This window comes from Castor canadensis, chromosome 14 (assembly GCF_047511655.1).
Source record: "Castor canadensis chromosome 14, mCasCan1.hap1v2, whole genome shotgun sequence".
NCBI classification, from domain to species: domain Eukaryota; kingdom Metazoa; phylum Chordata; class Mammalia; order Rodentia; family Castoridae; genus Castor; species Castor canadensis.
In genome coordinates this window covers 50,899,307-50,918,020 of record NC_133399.1, presented here as the reverse complement: position 1 = coordinate 50,918,020, position 18,714 = coordinate 50,899,307, and the positions used below count along the sequence as shown (strand labels likewise).

The 18,714-nt window shown below is 52.0% G+C and overlaps 2 protein-coding genes and 1 pseudogene across 6 annotated transcripts in view; 2 read left to right on the top strand and 1 right to left on the bottom strand.

Moving 5' to 3' along the window:
- The window catches only part of Ap3d1 (adaptor related protein complex 3 subunit delta 1), a 53,062-nt gene extending 39,296 nt beyond the window's left edge, over positions 1 to 13,766 (top strand). The window contains exons 16-32 of one of the 2 annotated variants that reach the window (XM_074054555.1): positions 503 to 648; positions 1,079 to 1,220; positions 1,819 to 1,890; positions 3,055 to 3,130; positions 3,274 to 3,476; positions 3,949 to 4,022; positions 4,355 to 4,532; positions 6,071 to 6,142; positions 6,496 to 6,603; positions 7,625 to 7,780; positions 8,068 to 8,115; positions 8,741 to 8,930; positions 9,405 to 9,493; positions 9,695 to 9,780; positions 11,205 to 11,326; positions 11,706 to 11,785; positions 12,500 to 13,766. In XM_074054555.1, coding sequence (XP_073910656.1) covers positions 503 to 648; positions 1,079 to 1,220; positions 1,819 to 1,890; positions 3,055 to 3,130; positions 3,274 to 3,476; positions 3,949 to 4,022; positions 4,355 to 4,532; positions 6,071 to 6,142; positions 6,496 to 6,603; positions 7,625 to 7,780; positions 8,068 to 8,115; positions 8,741 to 8,930; positions 9,405 to 9,493; positions 9,695 to 9,780; positions 11,205 to 11,326; positions 11,706 to 11,785; positions 12,500 to 12,595 — 1,938 coding nt within the window. In that variant the 3' untranslated portion in view covers positions 12,596 to 13,766. The remainder of the gene's footprint in view (positions 1 to 502; positions 649 to 1,078; positions 1,221 to 1,818; positions 1,891 to 3,054; positions 3,131 to 3,273; positions 3,477 to 3,948; positions 4,023 to 4,354; positions 4,533 to 6,070; positions 6,143 to 6,495; positions 6,604 to 7,624; positions 7,781 to 8,067; positions 8,116 to 8,740; positions 8,931 to 9,404; positions 9,494 to 9,694; positions 9,781 to 11,204; positions 11,327 to 11,705; positions 11,786 to 12,499) is intronic. The other variant, XM_074054556.1, reaches the window with a different exon arrangement.
- On the bottom strand, positions 13,758 to 18,504 carry Izumo4 (IZUMO family member 4). Of its 4 annotated transcripts, none has more exons than XM_074054557.1 (10): positions 18,163 to 18,504; positions 17,978 to 18,058; positions 17,823 to 17,894; positions 17,303 to 17,329; positions 17,133 to 17,208; positions 16,957 to 17,004; positions 16,836 to 16,850; positions 16,476 to 16,493; positions 16,243 to 16,257; positions 13,758 to 15,959 (listed from the first exon to the last, which is right to left on the bottom strand). In XM_074054557.1, the coding sequence occupies exons 1-10, from the start codon at positions 18,395 to 18,397 to the stop codon at positions 15,878 to 15,880; spliced, it is 669 nt and encodes a 222-aa protein (XP_073910658.1). In that variant the 5' UTR covers positions 18,398 to 18,504; the 3' UTR covers positions 13,758 to 15,877. The 4 variants fall into 4 exon arrangements, with proteins under 4 accessions (XP_073910658.1, XP_020019613.2, XP_073910659.1 ...); XM_020164024.2 differs by having other exon boundaries at positions 13,758 to 15,857; positions 18,163 to 18,502; XM_074054558.1 differs by having other exon boundaries at positions 13,758 to 15,857; positions 16,207 to 16,257; positions 18,163 to 18,500.
- LOC141417147 (small nucleolar RNA SNORA40) lies at positions 15,318 to 15,392 on the top strand (annotated as a pseudogene).
- Positions 18,505 to 18,714: the final 210 nt, after the last annotated feature.

The window sequence follows — 18,714 nt, the reverse complement described above, 5'->3', positions numbered from 1 at the left end:
GGGTGGCTGCCTGGGTGTCAGGGCCCAGTGGCTGTGGCTTCTCCTGTGGGTGACATGGGCTAAGTGAACCTGTCCCCTGGTGCCTCCAGGAAAGAGGTCAGTTGTGTGGCCAAGTCTAGAGGTATATCAAAGGTGTTTATGCAGACTCAGCTACATGTGGTCACTGTGCTCCAAGGGAGCCAGGGCTGCCAAGTCCTGCTTTATTCCTACTGAGTCTGAGTTGGCAGAGAGCTTGCTAAGTGGTCCAGAGGTGGCTCTGCTGTCTTGGTGCAGACCCAGTATGGGCATTTGCACTTAAGGAGTTAAGTTCTGTCCTATCAACCTCTGTGGACTTGTCCCTCTACTTTCCTCTATTAGAGACAGTCATGGACATGGCTGGGTCTGTGGGCTCTCACAGGGAGTGATCCAGACATCACAGCTCCAGAGACCTAGAGCCTGAGTCCCCTAGGGTGGTCAGGTGACCTCAGAGTGAGTACTCATCTATGATCACTTGTCCCCCCAGGCGTCCTGCATCTTGCAGTTGGTCAAACATGTCCAGAAGCTGCAGGCCAAGGGTGTGCCTGTGGCAGAGGAAGTAAGCGCTCTCTTTGCCGGGGAGTTGAACCCAGTGGCTCCCAAGGCCCAGAAGAAGGTCCCAGTCCCTGAAGGGTGAGGACATGTGAAGCTAGGAGCACAGATATGTGGCTTCCGCTGGCTGCCGCCATCCCCAGTGCCAGGAGGAGAGTTGTGGGGGGAGGGATGTGGGCTGCCGTCAGCCAGGAAGGATCTGGGACAGCCCCATGGACTGCTGGCCCTTTCTTAGGCACTTGCTAGTTCTCATGGAGCCTCACAAGGCCTGCCCCCACTTAGTGCCCCAGACCTGGGAGGGCACTTCTGTGGGTCCCCAGAGTACAGCCACAGCACCAGACTTCAGGGTCCTTGGGCTGCACCTGACCCTGCTGTGGCTTCACTGGCTGCCAGCCTTCGCATATTTCCATGTCCTCTTCTCTAAGGGGATAGTAGCATCCCCACTCAGAGCAGACATCTGTGGTCATGATAGTGAGGCCAGGCTACCATGTGACCTCCCTGTCTGGTACAGTCTGGATCTGGACGCCTGGATCAATGAGCCCCCCTCAGACAGTGAGTCTGAGGACGAGAAGCCCAAGGCCATTTTCCATGATGAGGAGCAGAAGCAAGTCCGGCACAGGCAGCCTGAGGTGGATGAGGAGGAACTGGCCCGGGTGAGTGCGACTGCTCTGTAGCCATGCTTTCCTCCCCCTCACCTGGCCATCCAAGGCAGTTCCCTGTGGTGGGATACAGGCTCCCAACAGCCAACCCCACAGGATAACTCTGTTACATTAGGGGTAATTCAGGACAGCTGAATGGACATTTAATGGTCAGGTGGAGCATCAAACACAGGAGTCAGAAGATGCCCTTAGCTCAGCCTGAGTATAGCTGCTGCGAGTCATTTTAGTCAAAAGTGACATCTAGACAGCCAAAAGTGGTACAAAGATGAGCCCAAATCCCACTGTCTGCCCCCCCATCTCCTACCCCATGTAGCTTGGGCTAACTTTGAACCATGATTCTGATCTCTGCCTCCTGAGTAGCTAGGATTATATGTGTGAGCCACCAGAGCCCAGCTTCTGAGCCCTTTTTAAGATGGAAGTGGACGCTACCTCCTGACCCCTTGAACTTCTTTCCCTCAGTACCTACTTTTCCCCACCTGGACCTTGGTTTCCTTGTTAGTAAAAGCATAACAATAAAACTATTGGAGGTGGCCTAGCACCTGGGAGTCCTGTCGTGTTTCCTACATATTCATGTCCAGATCTATCCCTGCAGCGTCGAGAGGCCCGGAAGCAGGAGCAAGCCAACAATCCCTTCTACATCAAGAGTTCTCCATCCCCTCAGAAGGTGAGATGTTCCTGCATATCCTTGGACCTGTACCACACAGCCTCCCCATCCCTGGCAGCACACTGGCCATCCTGGAAGCTCTGCCCCTCTGAGGGAGAGCCATAGGCTCCACTCAGTGGAGGGGCCACAGGGCCTCAGACACTGCTGAGAGGAGCCAGAAGGTGTGTGCCTCCCTGTGCCACACTCAGGTGCAGTCTGAAAGACAGTGCAGGGCCAGCTCCTCTAGCTGGGATGAGAGCTCACAGGGTCTTCCCCCACCAATGGAATGTTCTAGATCTTGATCTAGGAGAGGCACCCTTTGCCTTCAGGAGTATTGTCCACCTAGCTGTTCAGTTGGTGCTGGCTTTACACAGGCAGGTTCCCTGGCCGTTCAGCGCCTTCCCTCTTACCTCCCCCAGGTTTCAGCCCTCATGGGCAGATCCCAGAATGGAGCCAGGGGTCATATATAACTATGGTGAACTATGAGGATGAGTCTTGCCACCCTGAGGGGTGTGAGGGTGCCTTGCTCTGGGGTTAAGCCTGTTTTCCAATTTAAAAGACAATGGCTGGGCTGGCGGAGTGACTGAAGCAGTAAGAGCGAGTGCCTAACAAGTGTGAGGCTCTGAGTTCAACCCCCACAAAAAAACCCCAAAAAATGGCAGTTTGTTTGCTGGGCGCTGGTGGCTCCTGCCTATAATCCTAGCTACTTAGGAGGCAGAGATCAGGAGCATCGCAGTTCAGAGCCAGCCCGCGCAAATAGTTTATGAGACCCTATCTTGAAAAAACATATCATAAAAAAGGGCTGGTGGAGTGGCTCAAAGTGTAGGCCCCAAGTTCAAACTCCAGTATTGCCATCCATCCATCCATCCATCCATAAATAAATAAATAAATAAATAAATAAAAAATGAAATAAAGAAAATGAGATGAAAACAGTTTTGCTTGTCCCTTTACAACAGACCCGTGATATTTCACTCAAATGATAGTTTCTCCATTTCTACTAAACACACAGCATAGAGATGAGCTGTGGTCCTGGACTCCATGTGGTCACCAGGTGTCTGGCAGGACTCTCACACCCAGGACTTTGAGGGCTGTGCTCATGTTTATGACAGCTACATCCCTGAGGCTCAGCTCCCATGTGCACACGGCCCCCTTGGGCACCATAACACCCTGGAATTGCTTTTCCAGCGGTACCAAGACACACCGGGTGTGGAGCATATTCCTGTGGTGCAGATCGACCTCACAGTCCCTCTGAAAGTTCCAGGCAAGTACCAGTTAGCTTTAGGCGGCATGCGTCATGTGGGCCATGGCCTTCTCTTTGTCCTCTCTGCTCAGCCCCTACAGGTTCTGGGACTGTCCACGAGGTCAGCTCCCTCTGCAGAAGGGCTGATTCGTATTGCCTCACAGGGATGCCCATGTCGGATCAGTATGTGAAGCTAGAGGAGGAGCGCAGGCACCGGCAGAGGCTGGAGAAGGACAAGAAGAAGAGGAGGAAGAAGGAGAAGGAGAAGAAGGGCAAGCACCGCCGTCACAGCTCGCTGCCCACTGAGAGTGATGAGGACATAGCCCCTGCCCAGCAGGTGGACATCGTAACAGAGGAGATGCCTGAGGTTAGCCCCACCCACCTGGTTTGGAGGGGTCATGTTTTGAGGACTGCAGGTCCTGGTGGAAATGGACTTGTTTGCATCCCCATTGGTGGACTTGGCACGTGCATTTGAGCCTCTCCCTACCACCATTTTCCTTGGCTAAGGAGCTGCCATGGGGCAGCCCTGTCTTGCAGCCCACAGAAAGCAGGAAGTAGGGGGCTGATTCACTGTGAGCAGACATCTTCCTGTTCACCTGCCCCACAAGACCAGTAGCCCCATTTTATGGGCTGAACATAGACATGTGTTCCCCTTGTCTGTGGCCTGGCAGCCCTGGTGTATGATACTAAATGTTTTCCTTGGCTGAGCCAGAGCACTGCTTGCCCTTGACATCTGGCCATGTGGTGTGGACCTTACACACATGTAGTTGTGTCATTTGTCAGAAAGGGATGGGAGACTCTACTAGTTAACTGGACCCTGAGTTCCTCTGTTCCCTCAGAATGCTCTTCCCAGTGATGAGGATGACAAAGACCCCAATGATCCCTACAGAGCCCTGGACATTGACCTGGATAAGTAAGTGGTTGGTGAGGGTAGGGTGACGGTCTGTTTGCTGGGCTTGGGGCTGTGCTCAGGCATGACGGGTAGGCAGTGTCCTTCGTGCCAGAACCCTCAGCAAGGGCTCCGAGGCCTTTGTTCCGATAGTACTGGGGAGTCCCCAGACCAGGGGTGAGGAGCACATGGCCTTCATAGACATCAAGGAGGAGACTGGCAGGGACCCTTCAGAGCCTAACACAGACCTTAGGCCATGCGTAGGGGGCTGGCGCCTTAATGCACAAAGTCAGCCAACCATGAGGGCAGGCCACAGTTCTGCCTAGTGACTTCTGGTTCTCCCCTCCCCTCCCAAGGCCTTTAGCTGACAGTGAGAAGCTACCCATCCAGAAACACAGAAATGTGGAGACCTCAAAGTCCCCCGAGAAAGATGATGTTCCTGTGGTAGAAAAGAAGAGCAAGAAACCCAAGAAGAAAGAGAAGAAGCACAAAGAGAAAGAGAGAGAGAAAGAGAAGAAAAAAGACAAGAAGAAGGTTCGCTGTACCCAGGACACAGACCTCATCCTTCTGTCCTGAGGTTTTGGGTAGCTGAGGACTGAAGGAGTTAACAGGGAGCTCCCTGTTAGGCTGTAGACAGAGTGGAGACCCAATACAGGCCCCAACCATATCCTAGGATCCCACAGATGGGGTAGCGGGGCAGGAAGTAATGATGAAAAAGGGAGCCTTAGTGACAAGGTGCTGGTGGCTCATGCATGTAATCCTACCTACTCCGGAGGCAAAGATCAGAAGTGCAGTTTGAAGCCAGCCTGGGCAAATAGTTCGCAAGATCCTATCTTAAAAATACCTAACACGAAAAAGGGTTGGTGGAGTGTCTCAAGGTTTAGGCCCTGAGGGCTGGGATTATGGCTCAGTGGTAGAACACTTGCCTTGTTAATGTGCAAGGCCCTGGGTTTGATTCCCCAGCACCACAAAAAAAGAAAAAAAAGAGAGAACCTCAGTAGTCTCTGTTTTTGAAAACCTACCCAGCCCAAGGCAGCCATAGGGCCGGGGAAGGGCCTGTTGGCCTGCCCAAGGTGAAGAAGCCCTCCCTACAGGGAGCTCCAGGGCACTTTCCTTGCTGTTCACCTAAAGATTTTTCCATGAAAAGAAATGGTTGTTGTTTTTTGTTGTGTTGTGCTTTGTTTCTGGCAGTACTGGGGTTTGAACTCAGGGCTTCACACTTGCTAGGTAAGTGCTCTGTCACTTGAGCCACTCTGGCAGCCCTTTTTTGCATTGGGTTTTTTGAGATAGGGTCTGAACTATTTGCCCAGGCTGGCCTTGAACCTCAAGTTTCCTGATCTCTGCCTTCTGAGAAGCTAGGATTACAGGTGTGAGTCACTGGTGCCCCAGGGGGGATTTTGTTTTTGTTTTAAAACAGGGTCATGTTCTGTAGCCCAGACTGGCCTGGAACTTGCTGTATATCACAGGGTGGCCTCAAATTCAGGATCCTCCTGTCTCTCAGCCTCCTGAGTGCAAGGATTACAGACAGCACCACTGTACACAGCCTTTTGTTTTTTAGTGCTGGGGGTGGAACCTAGGACCTTTACATGGACTAGGCAAGCACTCACCACTGAGCTACACCAAAGCTCATAAATGGTTTTTGTCTTTTTTTCTTTTTTGGTGCTGGGATCGAACCCAGGGCCTCGCGAATGCTAGGCAAGCGCTGTACCACCGAGCTACATCCCAGCCCCTCATAAATGGTTTTAAAAGAAATGCATAACCTAACTCCACATCGACCTGTCCATATCCAAATGAGCCCTTCAGTCATGTGGTGTCTGACTAGGCTGCTGCTTAGCCTGTCAGCTGTCGCCAGCATTTTGGCCATTGTAAGTGGCACACATCCAAATGTGGACCTGTAGATGTCCTGTTAACACAGTAGTCAGGGCTGGACATTGTCACCACTTTTTGGTTCAGAGGCTACAGAGCAGTTAGTCGTGGGCCCAGTGGGACAGTGAGGGACAAGAAGAGACCAGCTCCCTCCCCTGTGGGGCCCTTCTTTGCTTTTGCTGAAAGTTGCCTTCCTGTGGCTGCAGGGTGAGGACTTAGATTTCTGGCTGTCCACTACCCCACCATCTGCTGCTGTCCCCATCCCTATGCTGTCCAAGGTAAGCACCTGGTGGCCCTTACACATCCTCAGAGTCGTTGCCTGGCACTGCCTGCAGGAGTGGGTAGAGGGACGTTGCTCCTGCTGGCCTATGGTGCTAGGGCCACAGATACAGTATTAACGGATGGAGCTTAGTGCGTGGGGTCCTTCATGGTTTGCACCTCTCCACCTGTGGGACCCAGCATTCATCTAGGGCCACTGTCTGCAGGTTCTGTGTCACTTGGAGGGTGTGCCTACTCCCTTAGATGGGACAATTGGAGGGGGCCACCCAAAGGCCCCTTTCTCCTTTCCTGGAACACCCTCACCAGTAGCCTGGGATCCCTTCAAACCCCCGACCCTCCTGGCTCCCTGCAGGAAGAGCTCACTGTGCACACTGTCACTGCCCAGAAGGATGAGAATGATGGACCCAAGAAGAAGGAGCCAGAGGATGAGGAAGACAACATGGAGCATGACCAGGAGAGGGTAAGGTATTGTGGGTGGGTGGTCAGGCCATCTGGGGTAGGTGTGAGATCACCCTGCAATCTATGGCCATGTGGGCCAGTCCCCACCCATGCAGGAATACTTCAGGACTGTGCCTGAATCCCACAGACAAGTGCAGCCCAGCCACACCCTCAAGATCTCAAGGGTCTTTTTTAACTGTTGTTACCAGGTGTATTTTTTGTATTTTAGTAATTGAGATATAGTTTACAGTCTTTAAGGTTTAGCCTTTTAAAGTATGTAATTTAGCATTTTAAATGCAGAGTTGTGCAGCCATCACCATTGTCTAGTTCCATCCCCATGAGCAGTCACCCCATTCCCTCCCAGCTCCTGGCATCCATAAGTCTACTTCCTATCTCTAGATTTGCCTATTTCCCATCAGTGGAATCACCTACTGTGGGGCCTATTGTGTCTGGTTCTCTCACCAAGCGTGATGTCTTCAAGATCCCTCCACATTGTAGTGTATATTAAAGCACGCTTCTGTTCATGGCTTAGTGATGCTCCAATATGGACGGACCATTCCTCTGTGTCCATTCCCTCTATCTGTGGATATTTAGGGTGTTCGCACTTTTGGTCCTTGTGCATAGTGCTGCTGTGGATGTGCACTTGCTTCTGTGTGGATGTGGGTTTTCTTTTCTCTAGGGTATAGGCCTAGCAGAGTTGTTGAACTCCATGCCTATGGCATTCTTTTGTTGTTGTTGGAATTGGGGTTTGAACACGGGGCTTTGTATTCTTGTATTCACTAGGCAGGTACTCTACCACTTGAGTCACACCCCCAGCCTACCTGTGACATTCTTGCTGGTTCACCCCATTGAGCTGTGAGTTCCTGGGTCCTTGCCCTCAAGCAGGCCTGGCCTTGTCTGATCTTGCTGTCCCACCTGAATCCCTTAACTTGACACATTAGTCCATATGACCCCCTCCCATGTGACATGAGGGGAGAGAAGGAATGCCAGGTATCACTCACTGGAGAAGTTTGGGAACTGAGTCCAACTCTTCTTTTTTGCAGAAATACTCCAGGCATAAGAAGAAGAAACACAAGAAGGAGAAGGAGGAGAGGTCCAAAGATAAGAAATCCAAACACAAGCAGACTGAACAGGAAGAGACAGGGACCATGGAGCCAGTGGAGAACGGTGCAGCTGAAGAGGAACCTATCCCGGTGAGGGTGATTTTTGCCACCATCCTTCTCCAGGGTGACTACATGTATGGCTTCAGTTCGATGTGGGGAGAGAACTGAGTGGATTCTGGAAGCTTGTCCTCTAGTAGGCAGGTGGTGGGCCCCAGGGACTTGATAAGGGCAGACCTTGTGGTGTAGACTGCGTAGGCCTGGGAGCCAGGAGTTCGACTTTAGCACAATGAGGGCCTGGTGCTATGTCACACTTGATCATTGGGCAGCACCACAGCTTTAGGGTCCTTGTCACCCACAGCTGATCTTTCTCTCCTTTATCCTAGCCAATGTCCAGCTACTGCCTCCTTGCTGAGAATTCGTACATTAAGATGGTGAGTGGTGGGGGTGCTACTGCAGGGGTAGTGCCCTTCTCTGTTGAAGCAAAGGGATGTAGGGAAACCTTGAAGGGCTGCAGCAACCCACCCCAGCTGTGCTTTTGACTGTGTGACAGTGCAGACAGCCAGCCGCCTGAAGATCAGCATTGTGTGTTAACACAAAAGACAGGAAAGTTGGGCATGATGGAGCAGACTTGTCATCCCAACACTGGGGAGGTAGGAAGGCAGAGGCAGGAAGATCACAAGTTCTAGGACAGGCTAGGCTACAGAGCAAGACCCTGTCTTAATAAAACAGAAAAAAAAAACCAAAACAAAATCAAGGGCTGTGGATGTAGCTTAGCAGTACAGTGCTTGCTTAGCATGTGCAGAATCCTGGGTTCAAACCCCATTGTGGCCAAAAGAAACCCCACAAAGGTTGGGGCTGCAGACAGACCTCCACACAGGTGCGTTCCTGGATGGGATAGGCAGAGAACCTTCCTCACTGCTTTTCCACATCTGTGGAACAAGTATCACTTTTAGTCAGTATAGGAGCAGTTGTCCTTGGTCCTGGCAATGAACTCATACTCTTGATCAGTCCCTAGAGTGCATACACTGCCCTTCACCCTGGCCTTGCTTTATGCAGACATACGATATCCAGGCCAGCCTACAGAAGGACAGCCAGGTCACCGTGTCAGTCATCCTGGAGAACCAGAGCAGCAGCTTCCTGAAGAACATGGAGCTCAATGTTCTGGACTCTCTCAACACCAAGATGGCCCGGCCAGAGGGCTCCTCTGTCCATGACGGTGTTCCTGTGCCTTTCCAGTTGCCTCCAGGTGAGCTCCATTTAGGGCTTGTCCTGGGTACTGTGAGCGATTGGGGGAGGCCAGTGGTTCTTGGGAGGAGCCAGCTCCTGTTGCTTGCTCCCCTCTTCCCCTCTGTCCCTGAAGAAGTGGACTCCAACCCAGACTTCTTGGTGCCTATGGAGACTGCAGACTCCAAGGCCTCCAAGTGTCTGGAGTCTCCTGGCTCTCAGAGGAATACTGTGACCTTGAGCATGTCATGATGGAGCCCTCCAGGTCAGGATGAGGCACCTGGGCTTTCCTTGCCTGGTAACTGAGCCTGTCTCCTATGAAATGGAGACAAGATAGGTTTGGGGCACCAATAGCCCCTTACCTGTCCCAGTATCCGTAATACTCCCCAGCTTCACAAATGCCATAGGATACCATAGAACCACCACTTGGACAAACCCTGGAAACCCTAGTTCAGCCCCCACTGGGTCTTAGGCTGCTGTTTTTCATCCCTGCCAGGAGTCTCCAATGAAGCCCAGTTTGTGTTCACCATTCAGAACATCGTAATGGCCCAGAAGCTCAAGGGCACACTATCATTCATCGCCAAGGTACACACTCTGAACCCTACCTCCTTGACACTTCTGTTGACACTGCTGAGTCCTGCAGAGTGACAGTACCCCAAACTCTTGACAGCTCCATAACCTCCTTCACCCTGTCCCAGTGGGTGTTGGGCCCAGAAGAAGTGAGCACTTTGGGGAGCCCTATACTGGGGTAACTCCCCATTCAACTGCCACCTTTCCTCCACACAGGACAATGATGGGGCCACTCATGAGAAGCTGGACTTCAGGCTGCTCTTCAGCTGCAGCTCATACCTGATCACCACACCATGTTACAGGTGCATCCTTGGGGCCCAGGTATTCTGGGAAGTTCCTTGATCCTCCTATGTGGCAGGCACTACTCAGTCTGCTAGGGTCGCTGTTACAGGCACCACAGACTGGCGACCTCAAGTCTGGACTCATGTCCTCCCCCAGTCCTGGAGGCTGGAGTCAAGGTCAAGGTGTCACAGGGCTGACTCCTCCTGAAGTACCCTTCTTGGCTTGCAGATGGTGACTTCTTCCTCTCAGTATGTTGTCTTTTTTTTGGTGGTACTGGGCTTTCAACTCAAGCCTTCACACTTGCTAGGCAGGTGCTTTACCACTTAAGCTATGCTCCTAGCCTATATACTGCTGTACTTATTTTTTAGGTAGCTGGCATTTTTGCCCAGAGCCAGCCTAAACCTCAATACTCGATACTCCTGTGTATGGCCTGCTGTGTAGCTGGGATTACAGATATGAGCCAGTGAGCTTTTTTTTTTTTTTTTTTTTTTTGGCAGGTTTGAACTCAGGGCCTATACCTTGAGCCATTCCAAAAACCCCTTTTTTGCGAAGAGTTTTTTTTTTTTTTTGAGATAGGGTCTTGAAAACTGTTTGTCTAGACTGGCTTTGAACTTCAATCCTCCTGATCTTTGCCTCCTGAGTAGCTAGGATTATAGGAATGAGCCACCGGCACCTGGCAGATCTTTTTTTTTTGTGTTTGTTTGGTTTTTGTTTATTTGTTTTTTTGGCAGTACTGGGGCTTGAACTCAGGCCCTCATGCTTGCTAGGCAAGTGCTGTACCACTTGAGCCCAGTTCACAATCTTCGTGTCTCCTGCTTTCTTCCTTAATACTGGGATTATAGGCATGTGCCACCAGTTACATGTCTGTGTGCCTTTTTGATTTTTTTAAACCTTTATTAGCATATGTTAATTGTACAAAAGGGTTTCACTGTGGTATTTTCATACATGCATATAATAATGTACTTTGATCAAATTCACCCTCTCTGTTGTTCTTTTTTGTTCCCCCTCCTCCACCCCTATCCCTTTTACAGTTTTACTGAGTTTCATTATGCTGTTTCATACATAATTTACTTTGATCATGTTCATCCTCCTATCACTCTCTTTCCCTTTCCTCTCTCCTGCTAGTTCCTCTCAGCCCAGCAGTCCCCCTTTTACATTCATTGTTTTTAGATTAAGATGCATGTCTGGTCTTGTTCAGGTCTTACTAGGATGGGCCCACCCTGATGATCTCTAAAAGCCCTGCCTGTGCATATAGTCACACCCTGAGGTTGCAGGATCAGCATGCAGCATATGGGTCTCTAGGAAGACACAGCTCAGCCGTAACATGTCACCCTTAGAGACCTCTTAGACCCCAGACACACTAAGGACAGACCCCCACCATAGGCATCCTGGGAACTGTTTGCATAGCTGTCATCATCCTCCCTGCCCTGTGTCCTTCCCACAGTGATGCCTTCGCCAAATTGCTGGAATCTGGGGACCTAAGCATGAGCTCCATCAAAGTTGATGGCATTAGTGTGTCCTTCCACAACCTTCTGGCAAAGATCTGTTTTCATCACCATTTTTCAGGTAAGGGTGTGTGATATGGCTGCTTCCCTGTGCAGCATTTACACACTTACATGGTTTTCCTCAGTCAGCCTACAGCAGCCCAGGGCGTCCCTTGTGGTTTGGCCTGCAGCTGGTGTGTGTGTGTGTGTGTGTGTGTGTGTGTGTGTATTTTGACCTGGGCCCTACCCCTTGCTCTTCTTGGCCCCTTGGAACTATGGCTGAGGCAGTTCCAGGGAGGGCCCTGCAGCTGTTGTGTGTGTGTGTCTGTGTGTGTGTGTGTGTGTGTATTTTGACCTGGGCCCTACCCCTTGCTCTTCTTGGCCCCTTGGAACTATGGCTGAGGCAGTTCCAGGGAGGGCTCTGTGAAGAGAGGTGGGCCTTACCCATTGTTCTGTCACAGTTGTGGAGCGAGTGGACTCCTGTGCCTCCATGTATAGCCGCTCCATCCAGGGCCACCATGTTTGCCTCCTGGTGAAGAAGGTGAGCATGCAGCACAGCCCTGCCACCCTGCCGGGTAGCTGCAGGTTCCTTTGGGTCAGTTTGCCCTGGTGCCTCCCTGTCTGGGCCTTCCTCCCTGAGATTCTCCCCTGGCCTGAGAGAAGGGATATTAACTTCCCTGTTTCACCTCCCCTCCCCACATAGACAATGGCACTTATACCTGAGGCCAGGGCAGGAGGAAAGAAAGGGTACACTTGCTGCCACCTTGGGGCTCCCTGAACTCTGGCTTTCATTTCTAGGCTGCCTGCCACTGTTGGCTCCATGGTGACCTCACATAAATGCTCCATGTTCCTCTTAACTGTCTCGCCCATCTCACTTATCAAAGCACCAATACAAAAGGAAGTGTTTTGCCAAATTGAAAGTTCAGTCGAGTGCCAATGGCTTATGACTGTAATCCTAGCTACTTAGGAGGCAGAGATCAGGAGGATCACGGTTCAAAGCCAGCCTGGGCAAATAGTTCTTTAGACCCTATCTTGAAAATACCCAACACAAAACAGGGCTGGTGGAGTGGCTCAAGTTGTAGAGCACCTGCCTAGCAAGCTTGAGGCCCTGAGTTCAAAACCCTAGTACCACCACCAAAAAAAAAAAAAAATGTCCAGTACAGGGCAGGGTCAGTGGCAGAGCACTCACCCAGGGTACATGAGGCCCCAGATCCATGCAGTGCCCAGTGTGACTTGCATATGGCTTTCCCCTCAGGGCGAGAGCTCGGTGTCAGTGGATGGAAAGTGCAGTGATGCAACACTGCTGAGCAGCCTGTTGGAGGAGATGAAGGCTACACTGGCTCAGTGCTGAGCACCACCCAGAGCCCAGCCTATGGAGGACACCTGGTCAATGGACACCAGATCTGACATCTCACCTCTCCTTTGTTGTGTACTGTTCTACACCTGAGCATTAATTTAACTCCAGTGTCCACTGTGTGACTTCCAAGGTCTTGTGTTGATTTATTTTATTATCCTTTTTATTTTGACTCTTTGCATTTCTTTGGCAAGATGCTAGATTTGGCAAGATTCTAGTCCCCTTGACCAGCAAGGAGCAATTCGGCTCTGCTTATCTGTGCTGAGGGATGACTTCTTCAATGTGTCACAGAGGCCACCCGGGAGGTGGCAGGACCCTGGGTCAGCGCCTGGTGGCACCAGGGTGATGGGTGATGGGCAGACAAGGTAGGGCTGACATAGCCCTGGTCTCCTGTGCTCCACACTGCCTCTGGGGGAGCCTACTGGCTTTTGCTTTTGTCCCTAAACATCTTAACCAGTGGCATCTGTGAAAAAGTGAACCATCTGGCCATCACAGAGCTTCTCTCCCCAGAACTCACAAAGAGAAACACAGTCATGTGGTCATGTTCACTATCTGTGGGCTGGTGGGCTGGTAGCTGGACCCCTGAATCCCCAGCCACAGGCCGAGCCATGCACAGAATCACTGATAGCAGGGATGATCCCTTGTTTCCTTTTATGTTTTGTTGGGCTCTGTTAGGGGTGAGCTGTAGAGTTGTGCAATTCTTCGACCCTCTGTTGTCACTACATACCACGAGGCCTATCCCTGTAGCCACAGCTGTCTGAAGGATGTGGGTGGGGTTTGGTGTAGAGGACATGTGTCCTGGGTGCCCTCACTGCCTGCCCAGCTGACCAGACTGCCCTTGGGCCGCTTCCTGGGTAAAGCAGCAGTGGACAACGTGCTGGGACCCCAGTGGACTACTCTGCACAGCCAGCAGCCTGGATGTTTGCCGTACCTTCCTTAGGTGACAGTCCTCCATGACGTTTTAACTCCTTTGATGAAAACTGTCACTGTAGCATGTAGTGTAATCTATTACAGAATCTCGTGCTGTGATTCTACAACTTTGAAATTGTATGATGTTACATAACTTTGCTGTCGACATTCCCATATAAAGAAGAGAGAGACATATCACGCTGCTGTAATGATTTTGTGTTAAGATGATCCAATAAAGTTTGCAAAACAGACATTCCAATGGCACCTGTCCTGCCAGTGCCTGTGTGCCCTTGGCCGGGGTCAGCACCCAGTACAGGGTCCCAAGGTACTTTGAGACTAGCTAACATTTCAGGAGGTGACTGTGGTTCCAAACACACCATCTGGACTCTTGGGGCTTGGGTGGTAGCAGGTAAGGAAACCCTAGACCCCACCAGTGGGCACCATAACCCATTCTGGCCTGAAGAACCCACTGTGGAGCTATGATGGGGGAGTGGGATCTACAGCCGGAAAAGACCACAGGACAGTGACCAGCCTCACCTCTAGTAACGTGCCATACCTCTGCTGGCCTTACTGCCACTGAGTAGACAAGGAACAAGGAACAAGTAATATGCGCATGTATGGCAATCAAACTGACCAGATTGGGAGAGCAAAACACTCACCTGAGACCCCAGCCCTGGCTTGAGGCTAACCCACCCTGCAACTGTCCCAAAATGCTACCCTGCAGCCTCTTTTCCCTAAACATTCATACCAGCCTTTGGCTAAGACCCAAGAGGCTTCAGGAACAACTCAACAAGGTATGTGGCCCGACAAGCCCCTAAGGACAAGGCCAGCTCCCAACAAGATTTTGAGCACCTATGATTGTGCTCAGCCCATAGGTGTGCCTGTGATGTCTGAGTCTTGTTTGGAAGAAGGCTCTCCTTAGGAACCAGCCACACACTGCTGCACATTAAGATGTCCACTCTAACTGACCTACAGATGCTCCAATGAGCTCTCAGGTGCAAGAACATTAATGAACATGGAGGCCAGAAATCATAATGAACATGATTGAACATGACTGCAGTTCGGGGAGGGCAAGGAACTACCCCAAAGTAAGGAGTGGGACCAGTGGTGTGTGTGCGTGCATGTGTTTCCTCAGTCCCTGGTCTCCCTCCACATCAGCTCCACTCATCATGCACAGTTTCTGGGCTTCTCTGGTCTGAGTCCCCAAAGTGCATTAAAGCTGTCTTGACTAGCACTTGTGTTTTTGTTTAACTTGTGGACAAAGACTTATAGACAGATGCAAAAAATAAATCCTGCCTGGGCACTGGTGGCTCACGCCTGTAATCCTGACTACACAGGAGGAAGAGATCAAGATGATTGAGGGTTGAAGCCAGCCTGAACAAATAGCTCGAGACCCTATCTCAAAAATATTCAACATAGGACTGAGTGTGTGTCCTGTGAGTGTGGTTGAAGTGGTAGAGTGCCTGCGTTGCAAGTGCAAAGTCTTGAGTTCAAATCCCAGTTCCACCAAAAAAATATAAATGCACTTTCTGGGCGTGGCCTTTAATCCTAGCTATTCAGGAGGCAGAGATCAGGAGGAACCATGTTCAAAGCCAGCCCCAGGCAAATTAGTTTTAGGAGACTCTCAAAAAGACCCATCACAAAAAAGGGCTGGTAGAGTGGCTCAAGGTGTAGGCCCTGAATTCAAATCCCAGTACTGCAAAACAAACACACAAAACACCCAAAAAATGGCTAGCAGAGTAACTCAAGTGGTAGAGTGCCTGCTTGGCAAGCAGGAGGCCCTTAGTTCAAACCCCAGTGCCACCAAAAAATAAAAGTAAGTTATCTTTTCCAACCCAGAACTCATTGTACAATATGAGTTTTGATACATACAAGGAATATGAAGGAAAAAAAAAAAACTGGCCTGGCTTTCACTCATCTGCAGGCTTATTCTGTGTGATTGAAAAAACACTATTTTCTTCCCAGGAACCTGCTCATGAATGCCCAGATACATCTGCTGGCTGGGACCCACCCACTATGCTCAGGTGGGGGCCTTTAGACCTCCCCAGAAGTCCCCCAGCTCCTTTCTCCTGCCCAAGAACTGGTCTCCAGTGAGAAATGACAAGAGTCTTTAATGGTCCCTTCAAACAGCTCTGCGGCCCTGACCATGGACCAATGCTCTGTGTATGCAAATCCGTCTCCCTCCCCCCACCCACCCCAGCACACTTTGGGTTCCATGGAGAATGGAGGGAGAAACCCAAGGGATGGAGGGGGAAACCTGAGGGATGGAGAGGGAAACCCGAGGCAGCAGCAAGCCTACTCCAGAGGAACAGTCCAGGACAGTCCAGCTGAGTCCTGGCTCCATTGTGGCCTGGGGCAAAGCAACCACTGTCAGTGCTGGGTCAGGCACTCAGTAACATTTTCCAGTGTTAGGTTGGCCAACTCCAAACAGGTGAAGCTTGATGATGTCAGGCTATGGGGACATGGTGCCCTCAGTCCTTTCTTACCTGCTCCCCTGCCTCCCTCTCCTATGGTTTCTGCTGGGGGCCCTGGGACTCTACTCAGCCTGTGACTGGCTGAGATTCTGTCTGTGTCCCCAAGAAAGTGGCAGATAGAGCCTCCCTCCTGCAATAGGGCATGGGGGGAGGGATGGAGCCTGTGGCAAACAGCCACTGGTTGGGGATTTCTGGTTTTAGGGCACCCCCTCCCCCAGAGGTCACCTGCTTCCCTGTAGCCTCCTTCCCAGGGTCACTCACAAGGCTGGGGTGATTCTGCATGTCCCAGATGAGACGATGAAGAGGAAAACCACATGAGTGTGGCTGCACAGTAGGTGTCCAGCACATCCAGGTGCAGAGCCCTGCTTGCAGTGCCGGCCCTATCCAATATCCCCCCTCCCCCCACACACACACAGACCCAGAGGACACCATAGCACCAGTTCTTCATTCCCTCTCCCTTCCCTGCACCTCCCCTGCAGAAGGCCAGTCCTTACCTCATGCTGGTGTCCTGTCTGAAAGACAGAATGGGGCTCTAGTTAGACCTCCTGTTCTGGGGCCGAGGCTGTGCCTGTGGCCCTTAGCTCCACTAAGTGCAACTTTGCCACCAGGTTCTACAGGGACCCTACAGCCAAGATGATCTGTCCCCCTTCCTCCAGGTGAGCTCAAAGACTCTTAAGGGAGGAAAGGGTTGGGCTGTGTCCTTTGAAAGCTCAGAGAAGGCAAGGCCGTCCCTCCTGGTGGCCCCTCTGTAGGCCCCGAGAGCCACCCCCTGTATACTCCCTCCTCCAGAACATACTCACGCATGCACACTGCTCTGACAAAATTGGTGTTGCATTTGAGGTGGGAAGACTTACTTGTGCCAATTATGTCTACAAAGAGAGCAGGTCTGGAGTGAGCGGATTGAGTAGCCTTGATTGGTGTCCCCTCCCTGAGCCCAGGCAGTGAGCCTGCTGGCAATCAAAGACTCCAACTCACAAGTAACTCAGAAGGCCTCGAACAGCTGACTCCCACTGCTCCGATGACCTGTGGAAACACAGGGCTTGAAGGTGAAAGGCTCCAAGCCCCAGACCCAACCCTACCCAGGTGATGATCCCAGGACCCCACAGCCAGTGGGGTCCTTCCCACAGGTGGGGGCTGTAGCTGAGTCCTACTCGCAGTTGTAGCCAAAGCAGATGACGTGTGAGTCCGTGCAATTGTTGCAGGAGATGGTCTCGTACTGGAAGATGCCTGCAATACATGAGAGTCGGCCATGGGCTCCCTGAGCCTTCCAGCCCAGACCCCTGCTGCTTGCACCTCTCAGCCTGCACCCAGGCTTACTTACCGCAGTGATGCTGACAATCAATGCGACCTGTGGGGGGACAGGACAGTGTGTTCTAACCAGACCCAGCCTCACAGGCACACCTGGCTTTATGAATGTGTATGTCCATGACCCAGAGGGAAGGGGTCCCTGAGGTGGCCCCCAGGGTGGGACAAAGCAATCCTCAAAGGAGAATGGCTGCAAGGTTTCCAGCACCTCTAAAGGACTAGTTTGGGACTTGTTAGGGGATAGTGGCATTTATCCTTCAATGGATATGCTAATGAACATGGGATGAAAACAGCCCCTCTTGGGAAGCTGTCCCATTTCCCCTGTTCCCCTAGCGTCTGCCAGTTCTGGGCCCCCAGCCCTGGAGAGTCTGAGGCTCTGTGCATGGAGCCCTCCTGAGCCCACATCTGTTTTTATTTATTTAAGACAGGGTCTCACTATGTAGCCCAGGCTGGCCTCGACCTAGAGATCTTCCTGCCTCCAATTCCTGAATGCTGGGATTACAGACATGCACCGCTACGCCTGGCTCTCTGCTTACTTTCGATGATGGCATTTTGGATGAGATGCACTTGCTCCCGGAAGATGGCTCGCAGTTCATTGGGAAAATACCCTTGTCGGGGAGGTAAAACAAGGAGGTCAGGCTTAGGCGGTGGATGGTATGAGCGGGCTCTGCCTCAGTTTCCCCCTCCTTACCCGGGAAGTACATCTTCCCTTGGTACAGCTGGTCCATCCTATGATACACTATTCGCGCCACTTGGTCCAGCTTCTCCCGGGCTGCGGGTGGGAGGAGGGAGAGGAGGCAGGTGAGCGGCCCGGCCGGGTTAGGGGGGTGGGTTCGTTGGATGTCCAGCCTACCCGGGGCTGGGATCCACGCTCACTGATCTCCGCGGGAATGGCCAAGTGCAGTTCCTTCATCGTGTCCAGACTCCAGTCGGTGAGCAGCGCCCCAGACACGGGGATGTCACCCACCCACCAGGACTTAAGATTTACGTGGTGGCGGTAGAAGGAGAACTTCTCTGAGAAATTGCCGTTGCAGTGCAGGCAGCCGCGGGCCAGCGCCGCGGTCATACTCAGGAACAGCAGGAGGGCCATGGCCCGCCGGCGCCACGCCATCCAGCCGCGCACCAACCAACGGCGCCGCCCGCGCCACGCCCCCTCGGCCCACACCAACCAACCGCGCGCGCTCGGTCCCTTCACAGCACCTTCTCTCTCTATCCCTTTCATCAGGACCTGCCCCTGGTCTCAACAGGCAATTGGCTGTGCCAGTTCCGCCTCCAGCACCCGCCTACTAGACGTCATTCAATAAGAAGACGCCACTTCACCTTGGCCCCGCCCCCCCAGCTCCCCAGTGGTGCCAACGGCCAACTCCATCTGTACTTTGTGGGCTAACCCCTGTTGAAGCTCCGCCCCGCGCCCCAAGCACTACCAGC